General features: G+C 55.6%; 1 protein-coding gene across 11 annotated transcripts in view; it reads right to left on the bottom strand.

Moving 5' to 3' along the window:
• Nucleotides 1-22,106, bottom strand: part of NCOR2 (nuclear receptor corepressor 2) — a 272,197-nt gene that overhangs the window by 163,599 nt on the left and 86,492 nt on the right. For all 11 annotated transcript variants that reach the window (XM_064522029.1, XM_064522028.1, XM_064522027.1 and 8 more), the window contains 2 exons: nt 12,824-12,951; nt 2,800-2,980 (listed from right to left, as the gene is read on the bottom strand). In XM_064522029.1, the coding sequence (XP_064378099.1) occupies nt 2,800-2,980; nt 12,824-12,951 (309 nt within the window). The remainder of the gene's footprint in view (nt 1-2,799; nt 2,981-12,823; nt 12,952-22,106) is intronic.

Genomic DNA, 22,106 nt, shown 5'->3' on the forward strand with positions numbered 1-22,106 from the left:
CTAGCACTCCGGTAGCGTAAAAGCAAACAACCATCATTTTTATTGTGGAGTTTGGGGAGCTCTTTACCATGCAAGAACTAGCCTAATCTGCAAAATCATCGTGAAGAGCAACTCTAGCACTTTGGTGACACGAGCTGAGCTCCTCACCAAGCAGCGCGACTGCAGCAGCATGCAACAGGGCAAGGGATAAGCGAACAGCCCCTGTGATACTCTGATTAAATAACCGCCCGTGTGTTTAGTAATACTTGGCTCACATGGTGCATTTCACCCGAAGAGCTCGACCAGTTTGCAGAGCTGCCCTAGATAAAGCACCGAACGACTCCGTCACGCACTGAGTCAGCAGCACAGACAGGAATAGCAGCTCGCTCGCGTTCGGCGCGCTCATCACGAGGCCGCGCTGCCTGCGACCGCGCTGCACCGCTGCCCTCCCGCCGACGGACGCGCAGCTCGCAGACACGCGCCGGAGCCCCCGGCCGCGCCACCGTCGCTCGCGCTGGCGGAGAGGGAGGAGAGCGCGCAGGGTAAGCTTTGAGAGCAGCGGGACGCGATGAGTAAGCATGAAAACCACGGTGTTGCTAGAGATGTGACGGCCAAGTGGCTGCGGGGATGGTGCTGCATGGGAATTAGCAACCAGGAAAAGATGGGTCTGGACGTGTCATTTCATGAGGTCACATCAGCCATGCAGAAGAGCTGACGACAGTCTCAGAGCTTTCTGCAGCTGCTCATTAGAAGGTCTTTATCAGCTATTCTAGATGGCGATTTACACCATCAGAACCGAATGCCAAATTCAGCTGCTGGGGGCTTAGCAGAGGCAAACCTGGTAGTTTTACACGTGTAAATGGCTCAAATACACAACTGTCCAGACCCTGGGGACAACAGACCAGTCAGTTCTCAACATTTCCTATGGACCATCACACCCAGAACAGGCCCTCTAATGAGCTGAGGTTCAGAGACGCACACATCAGCTGCCGGTGCTTTACCCTGACCTCAAGGCCCACAGCAGTTGACAGACTAGGTTGAGAACGACTGCTCAAGAACAAAGCCAAAAGAGACTGCTATTAATCCCATTCCCAAGGCTGCAAAGACAGATATACAACAGACCTCCTGACTGGAAGGATATCGGTACCATACCCCAGACATGCCTTCTGCTCCCACCACTAAAGAGCAATGAGACTGACCCACTCTCGCAGCCTGCTCCATCCGTCGCGCTCTGGGAACGGCCCCAGCTAGTTCCGAGCAACTAATTCTGGCTCCGCTCATGTTCCCACCAGTCAGGGACACCACATTTTTTTCTTCTTTCCAGACTCTGAAATCACAAATGGCTCCACTAAAAGCATAATCTTGTCCTGCTGAATGGTATCTCACAGCTTTCTCTCTCTCTTTCATTAACAAATACTTTAAGCCCCATAAAACGCATGTAATTCTTGGAAATGTGTCACAGACCAAGAAGCAAATGCAGCCCCTAACTCAGCAACTAATGCCTCAGGAGTGCCTTTGCCTATTGAAACAAATAGCCGAGACAATACAAGGTTTTCTGGAGAGAAGCAGAACAGGACTGCTGATGGAAATAATGTGCAGACAGAAAAGCTGTCCTGGTTTCCTCTCACTCTTGGGAGACAGGTTTTTCGTTTTGTCTGTGTTACATGGCCAACAGTTTATCTGCCCCATCAGCCTCCCAACCCAGGATCTCCCGGGCACACTCCTCTGGTTCGGAGTCACTGCAGTATATCTCATGGCATGGAAAGCAGGCTCCTGGCTGGTCGCAGTGTCACCTCATTAGGACGCGTCTTGGAGGGAGCAGCAAAGAACAGAACACGAATGGGCCACAGCACCTAGCAGGCATCTTTTTCAAGGCAACACACTACCAAGAGCTAAAGGTGAGAGCGCTGATACGTCTGCTGCATCTCTCATAGCCTGCAAGTTCAAGTTTGGCTCTTAGCAATGAGCTGCTCTATTCCTTCCCAGTACCAGCTCACTAATTACGCAAGCGCTGGCCACTCTCAATCTGCAGTCACTGCAGCCCTTTACTCCAGGAAATCCAGCCATGCTCACCTTGGAATCTGAATTACCCTTGTTTTATCCCACTTAAAGCTAAATATCCTTCTCGTTCAGGGCAGGTTAGCAGGATCTCATACAAGAACCACAAGGACCATTAGAATAGGAGAAGCTGGAACATCCTGGCGCTCCCAAGCAAGAGAACTTTCTTGCCTGTACGTTATTTCCAATCAGCTCCCACAGTGAGACAGCAAAACATCCCCATTGCCCCCGGGTAACGATGCCAACTCCCTGCTCATTTTACTGACAGCTACGAAATCTCCAAAGCCCAACCTGCAGCTGCGTTAACCCCCCGCGTTCACAGGCTGCTGCTCGCATCAGTGGCCCGGGCCAGCTGCCCCCAGCCTGTTTGCCCAGCAGGACTTTCCTGGCAACCAGGAATAATTCCAAACTCAAGGTAAAGCCATATATGATTTACCCCACAGAGCGTGAAACTAAATCCAAACATACAGGCAGGCAAGCAAGGGATTTCTCTTTGTAATATTTATTACATGTGAAGGGGGGACAATTGCAAGTAAACAATTTGCTTTAAGTAAGACTAAGACAAAGGAGGTTTTCTGGGGAAGATCGCACTAAAGAAGCACCAGCAGCAGCCAGCTTTCCAAGGAGGTCGCCTGTCTCAGTGGGTACCCTTCAACACCACAAAGCGCATCGTTCGACGCAGCGGGAACCACAACCAACACAGATTTCCTCACTGGTAGTTGGGATCCCAAAACGCGTGCCGCCTGGGCGGCTCCCCCTTACCTTTGAGAGGTCCTCCGTCCCGCCCTGCTGGCTCTGACTCAGGAGAGGCGAGTGCCGCATCAGCGGGTCCTGCAGCAGGTCCAGGCGCGGTCTCTTCGTTTCAATAAACTCCAAGTCCGACGGCTTGGCCAGGTCAGAGAGATAGGAGTGTGCCTCGGTCCGCAGGTGCAGCTCCTGCGATCTGAGCACAAAGAGAAAAGAGACTTTAAAAAAAACAACCTACCTCTGCTTTCCCCTGCACTAAGACTGCTCAAAACACTGCAAACCCTTCAAAGAGGACAGAGGTCTCAACTGCTGCCTGCTCCCCAGGAGGATGCACCAAGGGAACCTGCGCAGCCCCCAGACTCCAAGACATTTCCAGCCTTCACAGGCCCGGGAGCCACAGCTCCGGAGCTTGGCTGCCAGGCACTGCGCGTCTCCGGGAGCATTTGCTCCTTCGGGGCTCTCCGCGCTCACCGCAGAGCAGCCGTGCCTGCTGGGCCTGCTCTGCTCACGGGCAAAGCGGGACATTCTCCAGGAAGCAGCACGCAGCTGCAGCACCACAGCCACCCACCGAGGCCATGGAGCCAGCTTAGTCACTCCCAGTATGGCAGGCTGCCCCTTCCCAGCCCCTCAGCCCCAGGGAAAGGAGCAGAGCGAGGACGTTCAGTCCTGCTGACGCTGCTGAGAAGCTACGAGCCTGCCACGGCTGCCCAGAAAACATATGGTCTAACAGCAAAAAGTTGCATAATTAACATGAAACGTCTTCCCTGCTCCAGGCAGCAGGGGGGAAGTCATCGCGGGAACAGAGCGATCCCTTGCAAGAGCTCGGCAACCAGGAACAGCCAAGCAAAGCCATGGGCCGGGAAGAGGATTCACGCCGAGCCGCGTTCTCAGTGGCACTGCTGGAAATGCCAAGTAAACCGCGGATTTTGGATGTGCTCTCAGCAGAGCGCAAGAACCTGGCCTAGATCACTTCCCCTTCACGCTACCCATACCAAACCTCCTGAAAAATCCCTTCAGGCCACACTACTGTCGTCACCCTCCTCATCAGCAGCACCCGGAAAGCCCAGCTGCTCTCCCGCAAGCCACCTGCCCCAGCCACAGAGACAGGCCCTCGCCTTGTGCCCTGCCCACTTCCAGGTGCCCACGTTCAGGCTGGCCAGAACAAGCCCAAGCTCAAGAAGATCCCCACATCTGGCCCATCAGATCCCCCCATGGGCCCTAAGAGGGCGGGAAGCCCCGTTCTACCACTGTTTAGTCCAAGGTACCTGCCTCACTGCTTGTAATTAAAACCTCAATCATGAATACCAAGATTATATATTGAGGGAAAAAATGAAGAACCCTCTGCGGCAGAGAGCTGGGGTTTATCTTCACAAGATGGGGGAGGGAAGGAACTACCCCAGCCACCAGCCATCCCCCGGCCCTGACACAGACCCGGCGAGCGAGAGGGGCACCCGGCCCAGGGACCACAACTGGGCTCACTGTTCATCGGGCTCAAATATCTTTCACCTGCTAATATGATGCAGTTGATAATACCTGGAAATTGGGGGGGTTGTTTTTAAAAACAAGCATAAAACTTTTTTGTGGCTGTATTTGTCCTATCAGGATTCTCCTGAGGGAATCCTGTAAAGGGATCCTACAAAAACACACTAAACCTTTTACTATGCCCAAGCATCGAGCTTTGTGCAGCAGCTCCAAGGGCGTTTTTAGCGCTTCAGGCAGATGTACTCTTAAAAACACACGCACTCACGCACAGGAGATGCAAAGCTTGGAGAAAAGCATGGGTTTTTTCTTCCGCCCTTAACCAAGCTCGTCCAAGCCCTCCCAAGCGCGCGGTACAAGTACCTCCCCGGTTACCAAACTGAACCGAATCAGCCTTTGAACTGCTTGACGCGAGGAAGGGAGGGGAGGCACTGTGTCAAGAGCAGGCCTAAAAGACAGGGGGTCTCATACGTGGTTGGGCTCCATCCGCAAACTGTGATCGCCAGTGTTAATTTGCACCTAGCTCATTAAACAGCTGGGAGAGGATGGCAAAAAGGGAACGATCCAGAGCCCTCTGAAGGCGGTGGGAGCCTCTCCAGTGGCTGCAACGGCTCTGGAGCGTGTCCAAAGAGAGGAGGAACCCGGGTGAAAACAACGACCCCGGAGCAAAGCACACGGCCCGTGCTCTGCCGCACGCCGGCACGGCACGCTCCGCCGAGCCGCGGGAAGCGAGCTCCGGCCGCGGGAAGCGAGCTCCGGCTCGCCCGCTCCTGTCTCTGCCTCCTCACCACCAGCCACGGAGCGCGCGGAGGCCAAGCTCTGCTGCGGCGGGTCTGGCACGGGGGGACGGCGCTGGAATTCGGGCAGCCGCTGGCTGCTGACGCACGGAAACAGAGTCTGGCTTGTCCTCTCCGTCCTGCCAGCAGGAAGGGGCTGGGGGAGCGCGGCGGCCCTCGCTCACGGCTCCGCGCGGGGAGCACCCGAAGCGGAGGGTGAACGTGCAGCCGGCACGGCCAGCTTTCCGGAGCAGCACGGCTCTTCAACGCGGCTCCGAGACGCAGCTCGTTTCACCTGCAAACACTTTTGCACCAAACGACAGAGACCGTGCTCAGCGAGCCCAGCAAGACCTCGCGGCACCTCTCGGGTTTCCTGCTGGTTTGCCCCAGCCCCTGGTGCAAGCTCTGCCTGCTCGCAGCTGCGCTCCAACAGCCTGAGCTCTGCCGTAAAACCGAGTAACAATAAGCAACTGTTGAGCAGGGCAGGTGTTAAAATATTCCAACACCCAAGGCTGCACTGTACCAAGGCAATTAAAAATCTGATGTATTTTTTTCACTTTTTTTTTCTTTTCTTAAGTCTGTATTACCAAGAAGCTGCTAATTGACACAGGACAGCTCTGAGACCTCCGTAGTTGTCACAAACGCAACCCGAGCCGCTGTGCAGACATGACCGCTACACTCAAAAACCCTGTACTAAGATAAGAGCAACACTCAGCTTTGTAAAGGCAGTTACAGCGAGCCAGGGGCCATGCTGAGGAAAGCAGCTGCTACATTATAGGGTGCTATTTTATTTCCATTTCCACGTCCATTGGAGCTTCTATTAAATTTATCCACTGGAATTTCCAGTCGCTCCCGAGATTACTTTGCCCAATACAACCCGCTCAGCCTGTCTTGGCTGCAAATAAAAACACTCTTACTTGAAGCCTTCACACCTTCACTCTTTACGTCCACACCTGCAGCGAGCTCTTTACAACAGGCTTTTATAGAGCAATGACATTTAAAAATTACTCTGCCTAAAAAAAAATTCTGTTACATTCAGCTTGGGGTTTTGCCGCATTTTCTAAATAGTTCCCACCTGTTTGTTTTATTCCAGAGATTCCTGCCCCAATGCCTTGGGCTGTTGAAGCTGCAAGCCCAGGGTTTGCCCTGGCATCTAGCTGTGCCATCTGCTCCCTGCTCTGTCTTGGCCAGGTCCGAGTCCAGAAGATGATGACGACCCAAGATTAGACCTCTGATTTATAGCTAGTCTGAAAAGTCAATCGCACGTCACTACCTGCAAAGCTGCGTTACTAATGCACCACAGTCACCTCCTCGGTGGACTGGGGCTGGACGAGCTGCTCAGATGGCACACGAGGAGCAGAGTGCTTCCACCTCCTGCATCCAGAGGTGCTCATCACGCAGTGGGACACGGACCTGGGAAACGTCTTCTGCCACGTTATACCTTCGCCTGAATTATCTGAGCACAAAACGGGCAAAAAAGGGGTAATTGCTAGGTAGGTATAAGGGAAGTCAAGAACGTGCATCTCCTGGGGGACAGGATCTACTGAAGTGACCTGAGCAGCAGCTTTTCTGCGACACATGGGGAGGAGACCCAGCCTGGCCAACACGGCAAAACCCCCTTCTCCCCTTTGGGACCGAGGGCTCAACACCCCGGCAGCGCCTCTCAGCAGGCGCCCAGTAACTGCCCAGCGAGGGGATATTTTGTCCAAATTCTGCTCCCATCCACAAATAGCGTTCCCTGCAACACGGGGCCAAGCACGACACTTAGGGTGGAAAACTGGCTTTCTGTTTCTTGGAACCAGAACCAAGGTAAACTATCGCCTTAGTGCAACTGTTTATTTCCTCTGGCTGAGATGGTTTGGTGGTAAATTGTCTCCAAAAATAAGTTCAAAAAAAAAAAAAAAGTATCCTCCAGCCCCCACAGGTACAGACAGACAATAAAATGCTTTGGAGAGCAAGTACTACAGTAAAACACTGACGTTGAAGTGAATTATTTATAGCCAGTGCTAAGATTTGTCTGAGGTTTCAGCAACCCCTTTACGTGATATCCAGAGGAGACGACCGGGCAACTGAGACCTGTTAAAGACAGAAAGCAGAGGGTTTTGCAGGAGCAAACCTGTCACCAGGCAGCTAGAAAAACACGTACGGGGAGCAGCTGATATATTCCCTCCGTCATCCCGTTGGCGAGGGAGAAAAACAACACGACTTAACAACCGGGGCCGCGGCAGGAGCGGCCAGGCGCAGGGAGGGAGCGCGCCCGGCCCCGCGGAGCAGCTGTCAGCGGGAGCGTTCGGTCTGCGCGAGCCGCGGGCACAGGGCAGCCTCGTGCGGGATGCCTTCCTCCAAGCCAGTTCCAATTTAGACGAGAGCAGATGCTTTATTTAAAACCTGCATATTCAAGAGCCCAAGACGCAGGGTCTGAATTATTCATGGCCAGGACCACCAGAAGCTTTAAAACCTGTGCCACAGGACAGCGCCGGCTCACTCAGGAGAAGGAGAACAAGCACTGGTGGGTCTGGGAGCCCCCACCTTATGCAGGCACCCAAAATCCAGAGCCTTGCTGGAAAACCCTTGCGACAGTTGTGGGCCCCTGGAGCCCCCTCCCCGTTTCAGCAGGCCCGTTGCGTACACCACGAGATCACCTCTCCTCCCCGAAACAGACTGCGGCCCAAGGTTACGCAGGGCAAAGCTGCCTCAAGAGCTTTCATCGCTCCATCACAAGCAAGGCAAAGCCGAGCTCTCCCCTCACACCCTTCCACCACGGCACACGAGCCCGTCCCACCAAGCGCAGCGTCTCCAGCTCCGCTCTGCAGAGCCCCGTCCGCTCTCTGCGTCCATCCGTGGGTGGGCCCGTAGCTCACGCTGGCACAGAGGGCACTTGTCGGACAAGACGCGACGCTGGCACCGAACCACCGCGCATCAGCAACCGCCCTTTCCAGGCATTGTTTTCCCACGCTCCGTTCAGGGGTGGGAAAAAAAAATCCAACTCCCAGAACATAATTTTAAATGTGAAAAGACGCAGAGGGCGATGCTTGCAGCGGATTTCAGCTGCACTGCCGCTCGCTCCTGAGAAAAGGATCACCTTTAAAAATGGAAACTTAATTAAAGGCCATAAATAAAATGCGATTGGCCGCGCTGTTAACTCTGGAACAGTGGGTGCCATTTGGCCCAGCACCGATTAAGACTTAAAACTGCACGTTATATCCAACAGCCATACACGCCACACTGGCTTTCCGCACGCTCCGAACTCCCACAACTCCCTGGGCTCCTTAGTCAGAAGGATTAATCACGTTCAATAAGCACAGTAATTGGGCGTGCTCTCATGCTATATTGCACATGGCTATCTCGGACGGCTGCAGAAACACAGCAGCTGGTTAATATATCCCAAATATCATACTTTGGAGCAACACTGGGTGAACTCTTCAAACTCTTAATGACTTCGAAGCAGACGGACTCCAGGAAAGAGCATGGTCTCATGAACTGGTAAAATAATCTCCTATGAAAATAGTGACTCATCTTATTCTGGAAGAAGGCAGAATATGCTATGTTAACATGCATACCACTTATTACAGCCACATTTTCTGCCAGGGCAACCATTATCCACCCAGCATTCTTGGATCAGTAAGTAATCTCGCTCTAAAACCATCGCAGATATGAAAGAGTCGAGAAACATCTCTGTCTGATTTTCAGAAACTCCATCCCACTGGCACCTACCATTTAACACTCAACCCAGTTATTCTCATTTCTTCTGCAGATCAAAATATACATAGAAGAGAGAAAACCCTAATCCTTGTCACCTTGCCAGGACATTCCTCTGCAAGCATTCATGGTACGACTTGTACCAACAGCAGATCCTGAAATACTTCTCTTTGCTCCTGCAGTCCAGTTGGCACAGCCAACTGAACAAGCTATGGGGAAGTCTGTGGATCCTTCCAAGAAAAAGGCTGCTACCAAAAAAGCCATCAAGGAAAGCAGCACTTCCCTGCAGAGAAACACAGGGCCAAGTCTCCCTATAGCAACAGAGTGCGGTGGTTCAAGCTTTCCTTCCTTCTTTCAAGCCAGAATCACGGCAGAGTGAAGTCAAGTCTTCATCCACTCCCCAAGGGGTGGTGAGGGCTCTTGAGGTTTATTTACCCAGGGAAGGGTGGGCTGCAGCTCCACGAGCATCGCCCGTAGGACTGGGCCGCCCTGGGTGGGAAGCAGGAGAAGCAGGAGGCCTGTCCCCCGAGGGAGGAGCGCCCAGGCTGGAGGCAACGCTTCACGGGCTGTTTCTCCCCCTCCCGCCTGACCCACCGGGCACGACTATGGGGAAGTCCAGCTGCCTGAACACGGCGCTCAAAGAGCCGCTTGCTCAGGGAGATCCCAATTTTACGACCACCTCAGAGCCCCCTCCCTTCCAGCACATCGCCACTCGCGACGGCAGCAGCTTTTTGCCACTGACACCCGAAACACCGACCCCACGGTGAAAGGCTCCACTGCTAATTCCCTTTCCACTGGGCTATTTGCTAGGCTGCAACAGAACAGCAGCCAGAGAGGAGGAGAGACCGCAGAACTAAAGCTGCCTCCACAGGAGGATGGTCAAAGCAAGCCCAAGTGACTTCCATGGGATTTATAGCGTCCACAGGCCTCAAACGCCTTGTGCAAAGACGGCACGCGGAGGCTTCCGAGACGTGCCCAAGGCGAAGGCAAAACCAAACCGGGATGTCCTCCCCAAGAAACAGCGGAGGGGAAGGTAAACCCGCGCAGCTCCCCGGAGAGGAGCGTGAGCAGCACGCAAAGCACCGCTGCAGCCGGGCCGACAGCCTCGGAGCAGCCAGGTCCCGGGGCCGCGCTGCCTTCTCCGGCCGGAGCAACCGCTCCGGATCCGCTGCAAGGTGCAGCATGGCCGGGCCGGCCGCCTGGGCTGGCTCTGCTCGGGGAACGGGCGCAGGCCTCAGCCTCCGGAGCTGTGGGTCTGGCACCTTCTGCTTGCACCAGACTCACAAATTTATTTCTTCGAGGGGGCGGGAGGGGGGAAACGATTCTGGAAGAGCGTCAGACGCTGCAACCAGCACCAGACAGACTGCTGCCTTTCTGAATCCCCGAAGCAAAGGGGAATTGGCAGGGCTTCCCCCCACCCCAGGCTTGCTTTAAGGGGAGAGGGAGAAGGGAAGGAAAGGCAGCCTGGAAATCCATGAACCACCGCCTGACACCCACCTCTGCTGTGTGCCAGGAAGGGTCCTGCAAAGCTGAACGCAGGACGAGCCGCTTCCTTTCAGACACAGCACACCCCCGTGCTTCCCTCGGTTTATTCCCCCGTCCCTGCTTTGCAGACACTGTTTGTTTGCCATGGGTTGCTCCCTGCTCCGCTGCCCCGCACGCCGAGAGCCAGCTGCCTCGGCTTGAAAACCATCGACCGGAGCCCAGGAACAAAGCCAAGGTGCTTACAGACGCGCCCGGCGCGAACCTGCCACGGGGACTCGGCTGCAGTCTCCTGCTTTCGCCGCCCTCCCTCGTCCGGGCTCTGCTTCGGCACCGGGCAGAACCCGAGCTGTTGGCTGGGGCAGACCTCAGCGCCAGCCCGGCCCGCTCCAGCGGCTCGGCCCTCGAGCACGCAGCAAACTCCGCGGTGAGCAACCGAGTGCCCAAAGGGCTCTGTCTGGAGATGGTTTCACCAGGCACGAGTGCAGAGCAGATTCTCGTACCATGAAAAGGAGAAAGCGCAGCCTCCACGGGACAGTTTTCAAAATCTGGTACTGAAAGCTGCAGGAAAACAGTAGCTGTATTTGCGAGAGACCCCAACACCTCCCTGACCCCAACTCAACCTAGTTTGAATGGCTTTAGTAATTACCCTGGGCTGAAAATGTCTAGAGACACTCCCCATGCTGCATGCCCAGATGCCCAACTACTTCTATATTTTTTTTTAATAGAGCTATACCCTAGTATGCTAATTGAGCTATAAACTTAATGGTATTTTTAGCCTTACTACTGAGTATAATTTTTGCAAAAGTTCAGTTCTTCAGATGCTGCAGGGAAAAAAGTGTGAAATGGAAAGTTGGGTCTGTTTTAAAAAAGTTTCATTTTATAGCATGCCTAAATTTAAGCACTCTAGTTGAAAGTGCTGAAATACTCAAGACAACCACTTGGATGTGTATCTAGACACGGTAACCCCAGCTAGCTCCCACCCGCATTCAAGTGATCAGCAACACAAATATAACCAGTGCTTGGAGGGTTTGAACCATGGTAAGCTGAAGTGAGATGCTTGGATGACCACGCCAGACTAAGTGTGTAGTACGGCATACACCAAGGTTTGTAAGCTGGTTTTTAGTTATATGGAGGAACTAAGATACATTTTTAAAATAGCACATTCAGACCGTGAAACCTTAATTTTACTGGAGAGCAGAACTGGTTCTCCATTTTGGAAACCATAATTAGTGTGTTTACGGCTCTGAAAAACAAAAGCAGCAGGGACCACGCTGCCAGGTTCCCTGTACCCACCTCCCCCAAATTAAGCTGACTTCAGACAAATGGTTCCGGTTTGATTCACTTCCAACTTAGTTCTGTTGCGCTGCACTAGGGAGAAGTTACCACTGAGAAATCAAAGCAATATATCAGGCAGCGATGGGTTATTGGTCATTAGAAATGATACTACCCCTGTGTAAACGTGAGCGCCGAGGGCCGTGCACGAGAGCATCCAGGAGGCAGATGCCCAGCTCACTCTGGAGTCTGTTCTGCCCCCAAATTCCCACCGTGCTGTCCCTGCTCAGCATTAAGTGGGGTCCATCACGCTAGAAAAAGAGGGTGCCGTCTGTGCTTCTAGCAAAACACCGGGTCCACCGCTGCCTTATGCGTCCAGGGCCCTAAGAGGTCTTTCTCCTCTCCCCTAACAATCATGATTTTAGAGAAACAGACTCATCTCACTAGCCATAAGCGACAGCCCAGCGGCTCTGCCCTGCTTTTATTCTTAGCCTGACCAGGGAGGGAGCATCAAAAAGCGCTTTGCATAAATCTACTGTTCTAAGGTTCTTATTTCACTTCCAGGCTATTTTTTTTTTCCAAAACCACTAAGTGTCAAATGCAGAAGAGAAACTGTGAAACGGAGAGAGCAGTGTTTTGTGACGAAACAGAGAGCGAGAGTGATGGCCTTTAAAGCAGCTCAGCTCCTGTGGTTAATGCAGCTACAGCATTTCTAGCCACACGGCACTTGCCCGAGTCGCGCACAAAGCATTAACAGTCTCACATGGGAGAGTACGAAAGCAATCAGCGACGGAGGGAGATTCGCAAGAGGATCAGACGGGGGGAAAAAAACACCCAGAGAAAGCCGCAAGAGGAATGCAGAAAGAGAAACAAAAACAATGAAAACAAGGAGGAAGAGAGCAACAAAAGAGGAAGTGGAGATGAATAATGGAAATGCGCTATTCTCACTCCTCCCTTCAAGCCTAGGGAGCTACAGGCCAAAACCAACAGCACAGCTTCATTTTCCACGCTGAAGAAAGCCAATGCAGCCAGTTACGGCCGTGTGCAGCCTCATGGAAGACTTGGGGGGCGGGAGAGGGGAGTTAAGACATCTTTAAAGCGATAGACGATCTATGGGAAGAGGCCAGATGGCAAAGGTGTCGCTTGCGTTAGCGCTGCTAAGCTAAGACAGGCCCAGACACGGAGCGCAGCCTGTAGCAATAACGTAACACGACGCAGCAGCGGTGTCCCAGAGCCCTCCTCGGCGTTACAGCGCTGTGCCAACGCTTGCTACAACGGCAAGAGGAGGCCCAAAGGCACGCGGGGACCCTGGGGACGGCGCCCGTTACCTCTCGTTGCCCGGCTGGAACTCGGAGAGCAGGGACGGCCTCCTCCGCTGCGGCTGCATGATGGACCCCGGCGGGAGGTGGGACGCGTAATCCCTGGAATGATGCTGGTACTCTAAGAGCGCAACATCCTGCGGGAAGAAACACAGGAGACCTTGTTATGCTGGTGGTGACTTTCATGAAAGCGGTGAACCCTGATGCCTCAGAAGCAGCTGTATTAATACTCCTCCTTTGAAGCACGGGGTGCTGGACCGCACGGGGTGCTGGACCACACGGTCCACCCAGCTCAGTGCCTCCCCCCAGAAGGTCCCCAGCAACCCCCAATCCCGCACCACGCTAAGACGGTGGCTCGGCCCCCCTGGTCCGGAGGGCTCTGGCCCGTTGCTCAGGCTGCTCGCGGGGCTGGCTCCTGGGATGCAGCACCAACAAGCTCAGCCCTGCCGCTCAGCAAGCACGCAGCACCTCTTGGCATCCGAGTAGTGATGCCTTCAAACCCGAGAATAAGCACATGTAAAAAGAAAAATAAGTCAAGGGATACTTTCAGCTTCAATAATCTACATGGTGGCTTAGAATAAAAAAGGGGGAGAAGAGAAATCACAGTGTTATCTTGACAGTGTCCCTTTAAACACAGCTCCCCTGGGCTGAGCTAAAGAGGTTTGAAAGGATAGTTTGCTACTTATTATGTGTATGTCCCTTTTGTTCCTTGACCCTTGGAGAGTACAGTACAGTATGTTCCCGGTTTAATTAAATAAGAAGCCCTCCTGCTCTGTGGCACAGACTGATTCCAGCAGCAGTATTTCAGCAGCTACATTTCAATTGCTATTTTTTATTTGCAGATAGATACTTGACCAGAAAAGAAGACTAATCATCTAATTAACTAAGACCTTCGGCAATGGCATAGAAAGCCCTGCCACGGAATATCCCTGGTAACACTGACAGATATTTATGTTACAAAGAACCAGTCCCACCCAGGAGTCTATTCTGAACCGTTCTCACCTGGAACCATAAAGCTCCAACTCCCTTTAAAAAAAAATCCAGAGACTAAAATCAGTAAATAAAATAAGTACATGCAGTTGGGGTAGAGGGATCTTAGCCATAAGAGCTGCAACAGAAATTATTTGATCAGATGTAATGAAGACTGATATGCTCCAATACTACAGAGTAATTGAAGAAGTACCGAAGCAAGGTGAATTTGGCAGGCAAAGAAAGGAGCTTGGGAGCTTAAATTACAACAATCTTCACCTCCAGACCCCTCTCCCAAGCTGTAAACGAGCAGAACACCCCCTCCAGCACCGGATCCCACGTTCTCCTTCAGCTGCGGCTGCAGATTAAGAGGAAACATCAGGAGGTATCAAAGCTCCACATCTTTGGCTATCAGAGGGTAGAACAACATGTTTGCATAGTAGCTTTCTGGAAAGCCAGGAAGAAAAATAGAAATTCTAAGCACTCAGCCCAGGGGAGCCAAGAAAAACAGATCCCCTACCCCAAGTTCAGCCTCTCTTGCACAAAAGCTGAAAAGAGCCAAATAGCGAAAGGAGGAAGAAGGGGAATGGTGGTGTCTGCCGGCTGCTATTTCCCAGTGTACCCGGAATAGCGCAGGATATTAATTCTTGGAATCAGGCTCATTTCTCCTCAGCACTAAGCAAGAGAGCAGTGCTATTCTTCTGACTGAACTTGGGCAACTGCAGGAATCGGGGGCCTCTGCCAGCCCCCAGGCTCTACCTCCAGGCCTGCCGGCTCAGACCTCAGCCGTTAAAGCGAGTCGTGTCTTCAGAAAGGCTGCAAGGGCGTAAGGGGGACGCTGCGGGACACCACCTCTCCCCAGCTTCATGGAGACGGTCCACTTCTGCTGCGAGCCCTGTCACCAAGCGAGGAAGCTCCCCCGTGCTGCAGCTTTTGCTTCGTCTCTATAATCCAGCCATGCCCGAGGCCCCGCGGGGCTGCAGGTCGGATTATCCGCAGTCAGTGCAACCACAGACGGGGGTAACCATAAACATCCGAAGTGAAGGAACCTGTTGGCTCGTACAGTCCAGCTCCAGCCAAAGCAGAATCGCTGCCCACAACAGGCTTCCCAGTGTTTGCACCCATCTGGGTTTTAAAAGAACCGAGCAACGCAGCTCTATACCAAACACGCACACATAAAGGCTGGGAAGATGCACCAATAGGCCCACAACTTGGACCGTCACCTCCCGTGGGCGTAGAAACTAGAATTACCCGTCTGGGAGGCTCGAAGGCTGTGCCCTTGAAAAAAGGCTCCTGCATGTCCTGAGAACCATGTTTTTCTCTTTTTCCCCTGCCCACACTTGGTTGCGTCTTGCCTTTTCCTTTTCTACCCCCTTTCAGAAACCTCCCGCCGGAGCTCGGAGCCTCCTCACGCAGCCGGCAGCGACGGGGAAGCTCGCTGCGCGGTGCCACCACCCCGGGGTTAAGACCTCCGAGACGTGCTTGTCCAGCGTCGGCACTACGCGCAAGGTTGACAAGCACCACCTCCGGCTTTTCCCATCATCGCCCAACACTCTGCCTGACCTGCTCCGCTTTGCTCACATCAGCCTTCAGTTTTGCCAGAAGAAAACACAACGTGAAAAATTAGTGAGGGGGATTAAAAAAGAAAAAAACAACAAATCTCTGTGCCCTGTGATGAACTGTCAAAGGCACTGCGGGAGACCTGGCAGAACGTAGGTGGACTAATTGCTCAGAAAGTTACTACAGTGAACCGCACTGCGAGCTGTGCCCGTGTTTTTCAAACGCGCGTGCTGGGGAGCTTCACGAGCAGCCTTCCAAGGGGGCCTCGGTTCGGCTCAGCAGCGCTTTAAAGCCTCGTGCTGGGAGGCAGCCTGCTGCCAGCCAAGCTGCGCCCTCCCCGCACCGGCGGCAGCCAGGGACCGGCGGCCGACGCACGGATCGCCCCGACAGCGACGCACGCCGCAGCAGCGTGATTCAGTCCGCAGCCTTGACCCAGAAGTCCCAGCAGCGCTGGCACCTGCTCCAGGGCAGCTGTAAGACACCTGAAATACAGCGACTATAAACCCTGCAGCCCCAAGCTACATGTTGCTCCTTTCTCTTTCCATTGCTTTCCTGGTTTTTGCCCAATTCTGCTATTTGCTCATCCTTTCTTTACGTCTCTTCCCGTTCTTTGCAGCCCGCCCGTCTGCTGCCTGTTGCTGTGTCGGAGCACCTTCCCCAGGGCTCTCCGCTCCCTTTCCCCATTGCCTCCTGGTGGGACTTCACTCCTTTTCAACCAACCTTTCCTGTGCTCCTGGTGGTTCAGCTCCTACGCAGAAGTGCTGTGACTTCCGGAAATCCTACAGAATTTCCTGAATTCAGTAAATGTCGTGAAATAAAAATTAAAGAAAGAAGAACGAGCACAGGATGAAATGAATGGCTTTTTGTCACTTGCTGACAGAAACTGACCTGCTCTGCGCAACTGCAGCAGGGGGAATATTTCCAAAACAAAACCAAAGCAAAACAACAACAACAAAATCACTTCGGGAGTCTAAATTCCAAGCCCTTATCGTCCTCATGATAAAAGAGCAGCTTCCCAAAAAACAACCCCGAGCAGAAGGAACTGTGTCAGCTCTAACAGCGAGCGCAGAGCATAAACAGAGAGGCACCGGGCCAGAGCCTCCCTTCTGCGAGGACCGGCCCGTGCAGAGGCTCGGAAGGCTCGAGAACGCGCAAGGTGATGCCAAGGGTCAGCTTCCAGGCGCAGGGGTTGCATTCTTCCGCCCCGCACCGCCGCGGCTCCATGGCAGATCCCGGGCAGCGACTCTCCGCTGGCCCCGAGAACAAAGCTCCATTCAGGCCGGGCCCCGGGCACCCATCCTCTCCTCTCCTCTCCTCGCCGGTGGAAACGGAAGCTGGTCCACGTGACGCCGAGGGAGCAGTCCACGAGCGGTCAGAAAGCCTCTTGGGCTGAACTGGACAGCACGGCCCAAACACAGCCAGCACAGCGGCCCCCCGAGAACCGCACCAACGTCCTTACGGCAGAGCGCAGGTGGGGGCCTCCCCCAGCGCTCCCCCCAGCAGCTCTGCACGGCAGCCCCGGCACACGCGTCCTCGCTCATCTTCCTCTCTGCTTCTGCCACAGCCCACAGCCACCCCAGACTTGCCCCAGGGCACCGGCACCGTGCCAGCAGGGCCAGGCCAGGAGCAGACTTGGGGAAGCTTGGAAGTCACCCAGCCAGGAGAGGACGGTCAGATCCCCGCGGCTGGGAGCAGCTTGACATCCAAGTGCAGCGAAGAGGCTGCGTCCTCTCCATCTTCCCGGCCCAGAAACACATCGCTCTCTTTGTCCTTCCAAAGCCACCTGGCATTACACCGTGCTGGATCCCTGCCCTGGCCAAGGGTGACGAGAAAATAAAGGCCAGTCTTGCATGCAAGGAGCAGACACCTCAAAGCCAGCAAGCCATATCTCTGCAGCTTGGGGTGGAGCCAGCTAAGTGAAACTGGGAAAATGACACGGAAAATCTACGTTATTCAGCATCAGACTACGCACCTGCGCTAGCTCCTGAATAAGCCACGTGAATGAAAGCAGGGCACAAGCCTTCAGGGCTCGGGGAGTTCAGCCTCGCATCGCACTGCCCCACACCCAAGTGACTACGCTTAAAAGGGGTGGCACGTTCCTGTAAGTAGAAGGGACACGTAGCAGTGACGTGGGACTGTGCGGCAGGGGAGCGGGCGCACAGGTACACAGCATCTGCTAGCGTCACACCACCGCCAGAACCGCAGCTCCTCGTACAAGCAGGTTTTGGGGTGCTCGCAGCACGGCATCTGCTGCGATTCAGCAGCCCAGCTGGAGCCACGAGGGCCCACGGGCAGACCTCAGCGTCCCACGCCAAGGCAGAAGAGGCTGCTGCAAAGCCACCTTACACGGGTGGTATTGAAGACAACAGACCCTACTGTCGCTGCGTGCTAGAGCATCCTGGCAGGGAAGGGTCTGGCAGGGAAGGCGAGTGAAGTGCAGCCTTTTGGCCCCTAACCAGAGCCAGAAACCTGCCCTGGAGGAGCTCACCTCGGCGGGGCCGTTCGAGCAGGCCCTGGCCCCGCACCACAAAAGCCGCTGCTTTAGGCTGAAGCAGCAGCAACAGCAGCATCTGTGAAGGTGGACGGACACACTGTGCCCACAGCGCCATAAATCACCAGGACAGCAACACAGCACAAGGCCAACATTTGGATAAAAAAAATGCTAAAGAGCCAGAAACAGCCTCATTAAAACGCCCTTCTTCACGCAGCAGACGGCAAAGGTACTTTGGCCTAGCCAGACTTCCAGAAAGCCGTCCTTGGCTGCCAGGGAGGCGAGGGGGGCGGGAGGCATCGGCGCTTCCCTGCCCGGCGGCGCGGGGGGGGGGAGCTGATGAAAGCACTCACAGTCTCAAGGTCTTTTTGTGTTATTACTTGATTCTGGAGCGCTGAGCGCGCCGTCTCCCTCCCCTTCCTTGTAAACCCTCTGACCCTAAATAACCCGAGACTATCAGGCTCATTTAGATACAATAATCAAACTGTCTAAAGCCAGGAGACTGAAGTCAATATTGCAGAAAAGCCCTCGGCAGCGCAAGTATGCAGAGGGCCCCATGGAGGAAGAGAAAAAAAAGGCTTTTTTTTTTTTAATTTTTGAAAGCTTTCTGCCTGCTGCCTTACTTACCCTAAGGTCTCTGACGAAACCCTCTGTGCTCTCCCCTGACCTCAGGGTAACCTGCACGCTACACTAATAGCTGCGTGCAGCCGTGCAGCCTCTCGGCCTCTCTCGCTTTCTGTTTTGAGCATGTGCACTCGCTGGTGCGCTCCATCTCCCTCCCTGCACCCCGCCTGCAGCAGCCCGGCCTCCGGGCAGGAGAAGAAAGGGCGGTTTGGAGGCGATGCTGGAAGCACCCCGGGATGCACGGTGCTCGCTCCGAAGCCCACCAGCCCCGCGCTGCAGCCCCGACCCGGCGCTCCCGGCTCCAGGAGCGCAGCGTGGCCGTGGGCAACGCATCCGCCGCCCGCCCCGTGCGGACGGTGCTCCCGCGGCTGCTACGGTCAGCCCCGAAGACCCCGGAGGAGCCAGGCCTGAGGGAAGCAGAGTTTTGCAACGAAACGCTAACTGTTCCTCCTCTCTTCCTCCCACCGACAGAAAAACAAGTGCCAACGCCCAGGGCTTGTTGCTCCCTTGGAAAAGGAGCCCGCGGAGAGCCCGGGCACAGCCCGGCGAGCACCTGCAGCGCCGCGGCCGCGTCCCCGCCGCTTACCGCGTCCCGGCCGAGCCAGCGCCGGGGCACTCCCCGGCGGCGCGCAGCGCAAAATAAGGCAGCGGCGCTGGAAACCACCGCTCTTGTTTTGCACCGACGCCGAGCAGGAGCGCTCCCGGGGTCAGCCGCCACATCCGCCAGCTGAGCCGGCTCCCCGGCGCGGGGTGGCACCCGCGCGAGAGCCGCCTCTCCCGTCTCGGCTTCCGGCAGCGGCGGCAGATGCCGGCGCCCCGAGGAAGCGCCCGCCCGGGCCACGCTCACCTGCGGGTGCCCGCGTGCAGCCTCGGCCCCCCGGCCACCCCCGGGCCTTCACCACGACGGCCCCGCCGGCTCCCCGTGTCCCCCCAGCAAGATCCCAGCAGCTCTCCTCCTCCCCGGCCCCCCTGCTCCAGCCAGCGTCGGTCCCGGTGTCCCCCACCCCGGCCAGGGTCCCCCTCGTGTCCGCTGCCACGTACCGAGCGCAGAGCGGCTGCAGGCTGGCGCCGAGCAGGCCGCACGCTCCGCACCTGCCCTCCTCCTCCCGGTTTTCCGCTGTTTCTCCAGGCCTCCGGCACCTCCAGCTATTCCCCGGACATCGAGGGCGATGCGCAAGCCCGAGCGGCGGGGAGGCGACGGCAGAGCCGTCCCCGGGCTCCCGGGAACCGAGCGCGGCAGGTCGAGCAGGCTGCGCCGAGCCTCCCACGCCCACGGCCGCCAGCGCCGAGCGGTGTATCCCGACCTGGAACCTGTGCCCAGCCGGCAATTAATTCGCCTGCTAAACTGCTCTTTGAGTGGCTTTACGTAACCCCGGGCCGGCGATCGGAGCGCCAGCTGGGCGCTGAGCCTGGGGGGGTACCGGCTCCCGGGGGCTGCAGTCTCCCTCGCTGAGCCAGCGCGGAGGGCCACCGCTCCGGCGGCTTTGCAGGGGACAGGAGGGGACACCCCCCGCCCAGCCTGGTACGTGCAGGACTTTGGAAAGGTTGCTTTAAATCTCAGGTCACACTCGCTGCTTGTGTCAAGTTTCAGCAACGCAAGGAAGAACCCCGGTGCCCGCACAGCCCTTGGCGCTGGCGGCACATCCGTTACTCGTCAGACGGGGAAACGCACTTTTTCGCCTTTGCCCACAGAAAACAGTTTTTTCCGAGGACGGTTCAGGCAGGAGGAAGGGGAGATGTGGGAGGACCGGTGGCAGCAGCACCGTCGCTGGCAGGCAGCTGCCGAGCTCCAGAGACGCCGCGCAAGCCCAAGCACGCGGGCAGCCGCCAACGCAGCCCCTCTGCGTCCCGCCCGGCAGCGCGGAGCCCAACGCTGAGCGCAGCCCGTCGCCCTGACCCTCCCCGGGAGGGGGGAGCCGCGAGGGCAACGTACGCAGACGTACGGATCCCATCACCGAGACAAGCTGTAACTGTCATCTCAGTGATGGACATCTCAGCCCTTTGCTATGATCACGAAGTCATGGAAGTCCCATCACTGCTCCTGGAGACACAGACTGGAGGCAACAGCTACAGCCCAGCAAGGAGAGGAAGCCTGAGGACCAAGACACAATTCCTCCCAACTCCTGAACACCTGTATCTTCTAAATAACACTACTGCAGAGTAAGTCCTTCTCAGCCCTTGCTGTAAAAACAGCAGTCTACATCAGACATCAACCAGCTTAAATGCTCCTCAGCTTCTCGTAAGCTTCTGCCACGGGCAGACACCCAGACAGCTACTGCACCCAGACAGCTACTGCACCCAGACGTTTCCCACACGAAACAAGCTCTCGGCACAGCCAGCCTGGGACATGTGCTGCGTTGGGAGGGTGGAGGAGCAGAAGAGGGAACCAAAAGCATGCCACAACACGAAACAACAGGAAGATCTGGCCTTAAAATAAACCACTCCGCTCGTGTGCCATGGCAGACTTCTCACCTTCTCCCTTCTGGCTTTCCCCATGAAGTCAGGGACAGCCCTGACATCTGGCTGCAGGTGTTCTCCCGTGCTGAACTGGGGGTGGGTCGTCGGCAGGAGAAACGCAGCTGGGGCTGGAGTTGTGCTATGGCGAGACTTGACTGGTTTTTTCCAGAATGATTCTCCACTTTGGGGAGAGAGAGAAAACCTCTGCAAATTGTCACTGCTGAAGTTAAAAGGAGGCCTGGTCCGAACAGGGTCTCTCCAAGCACACTGCTGTCTATCCCACATCCTCACAAAAACCCACGGAGACGCTCGCTGCACATTTAAATAAAACAAAACAATCGACAACACCGCCACAATCAGTTATACTGTTGGAGATAAGGTCAGTAATAAAAACCTGGCTGAATACATGCATTTTTATCTTGCCTACGGGGACGCAACATGTGCTGAAAGGACAAACGACCGCATTGTTCTGACCCAGTCTCTTTGCCATCAATCTCTGGGCACTGCTGACTTGGCCTTTTGTTTCAGGAGGTGACCACAGCGCACGTGGCCTCTTCTTGGAAGGCATCGATTGCGGCTGCCGTCCCTGCACCGAGGCCACGGCTGCCGCCAGCACCGCCGGGGTCTGCACCAGCTGCGCGGTAATGCATCCTTCCCGACGCCTTCTCCCCCTCCCTCTCCAGCCAAGCGTGGCCGTCAGCGGCGTTTAGCTGTCCCGGCTGAATACGCCATTCACGGGACAGCAGGCGCGCGGCGGTGGGGGCAGCCCCCCGCTATCCTGACTTCCCAGTCATCTGACCAGCGGCTGGTGCCGGAGGCAGCGGGGAGCCCTTTCGCGGGTGGCCAGCGGTGCACGTGCGACAGCAGCACGCGCGTCGCAGCGCTGCTTTTGGATGGCTCTCTGTCACGGGACTTTTGGCCCGTTCCTTTGTCCCAGCTGCATCCAGGCGCCTTCGAGCGAGGCCCCCCCGCCTCGACGTGCGCAGCCTGCCTCTCTGCCTCCGAGGGCTACGCGGGGGCCCATTTCAAGAGCACTGCCCACGGACGCTCGCAGAGGGTGAGCGATACTCCTTTCGCACAATAAACCCAAATCCTCTGCCCTAAAAGCACTGGGTCATTGTGCTCCTTATTGCACCTCTTCTGCGTGGCCGTCCCCCACCGCCACGGATCAACCCCCACACAACACGCACC

This window comes from Dromaius novaehollandiae, chromosome 17, assembly GCF_036370855.1.
Source record: "Dromaius novaehollandiae isolate bDroNov1 chromosome 17, bDroNov1.hap1, whole genome shotgun sequence".
Classification (NCBI taxonomy): domain Eukaryota; kingdom Metazoa; phylum Chordata; class Aves; order Casuariiformes; family Dromaiidae; genus Dromaius; species Dromaius novaehollandiae.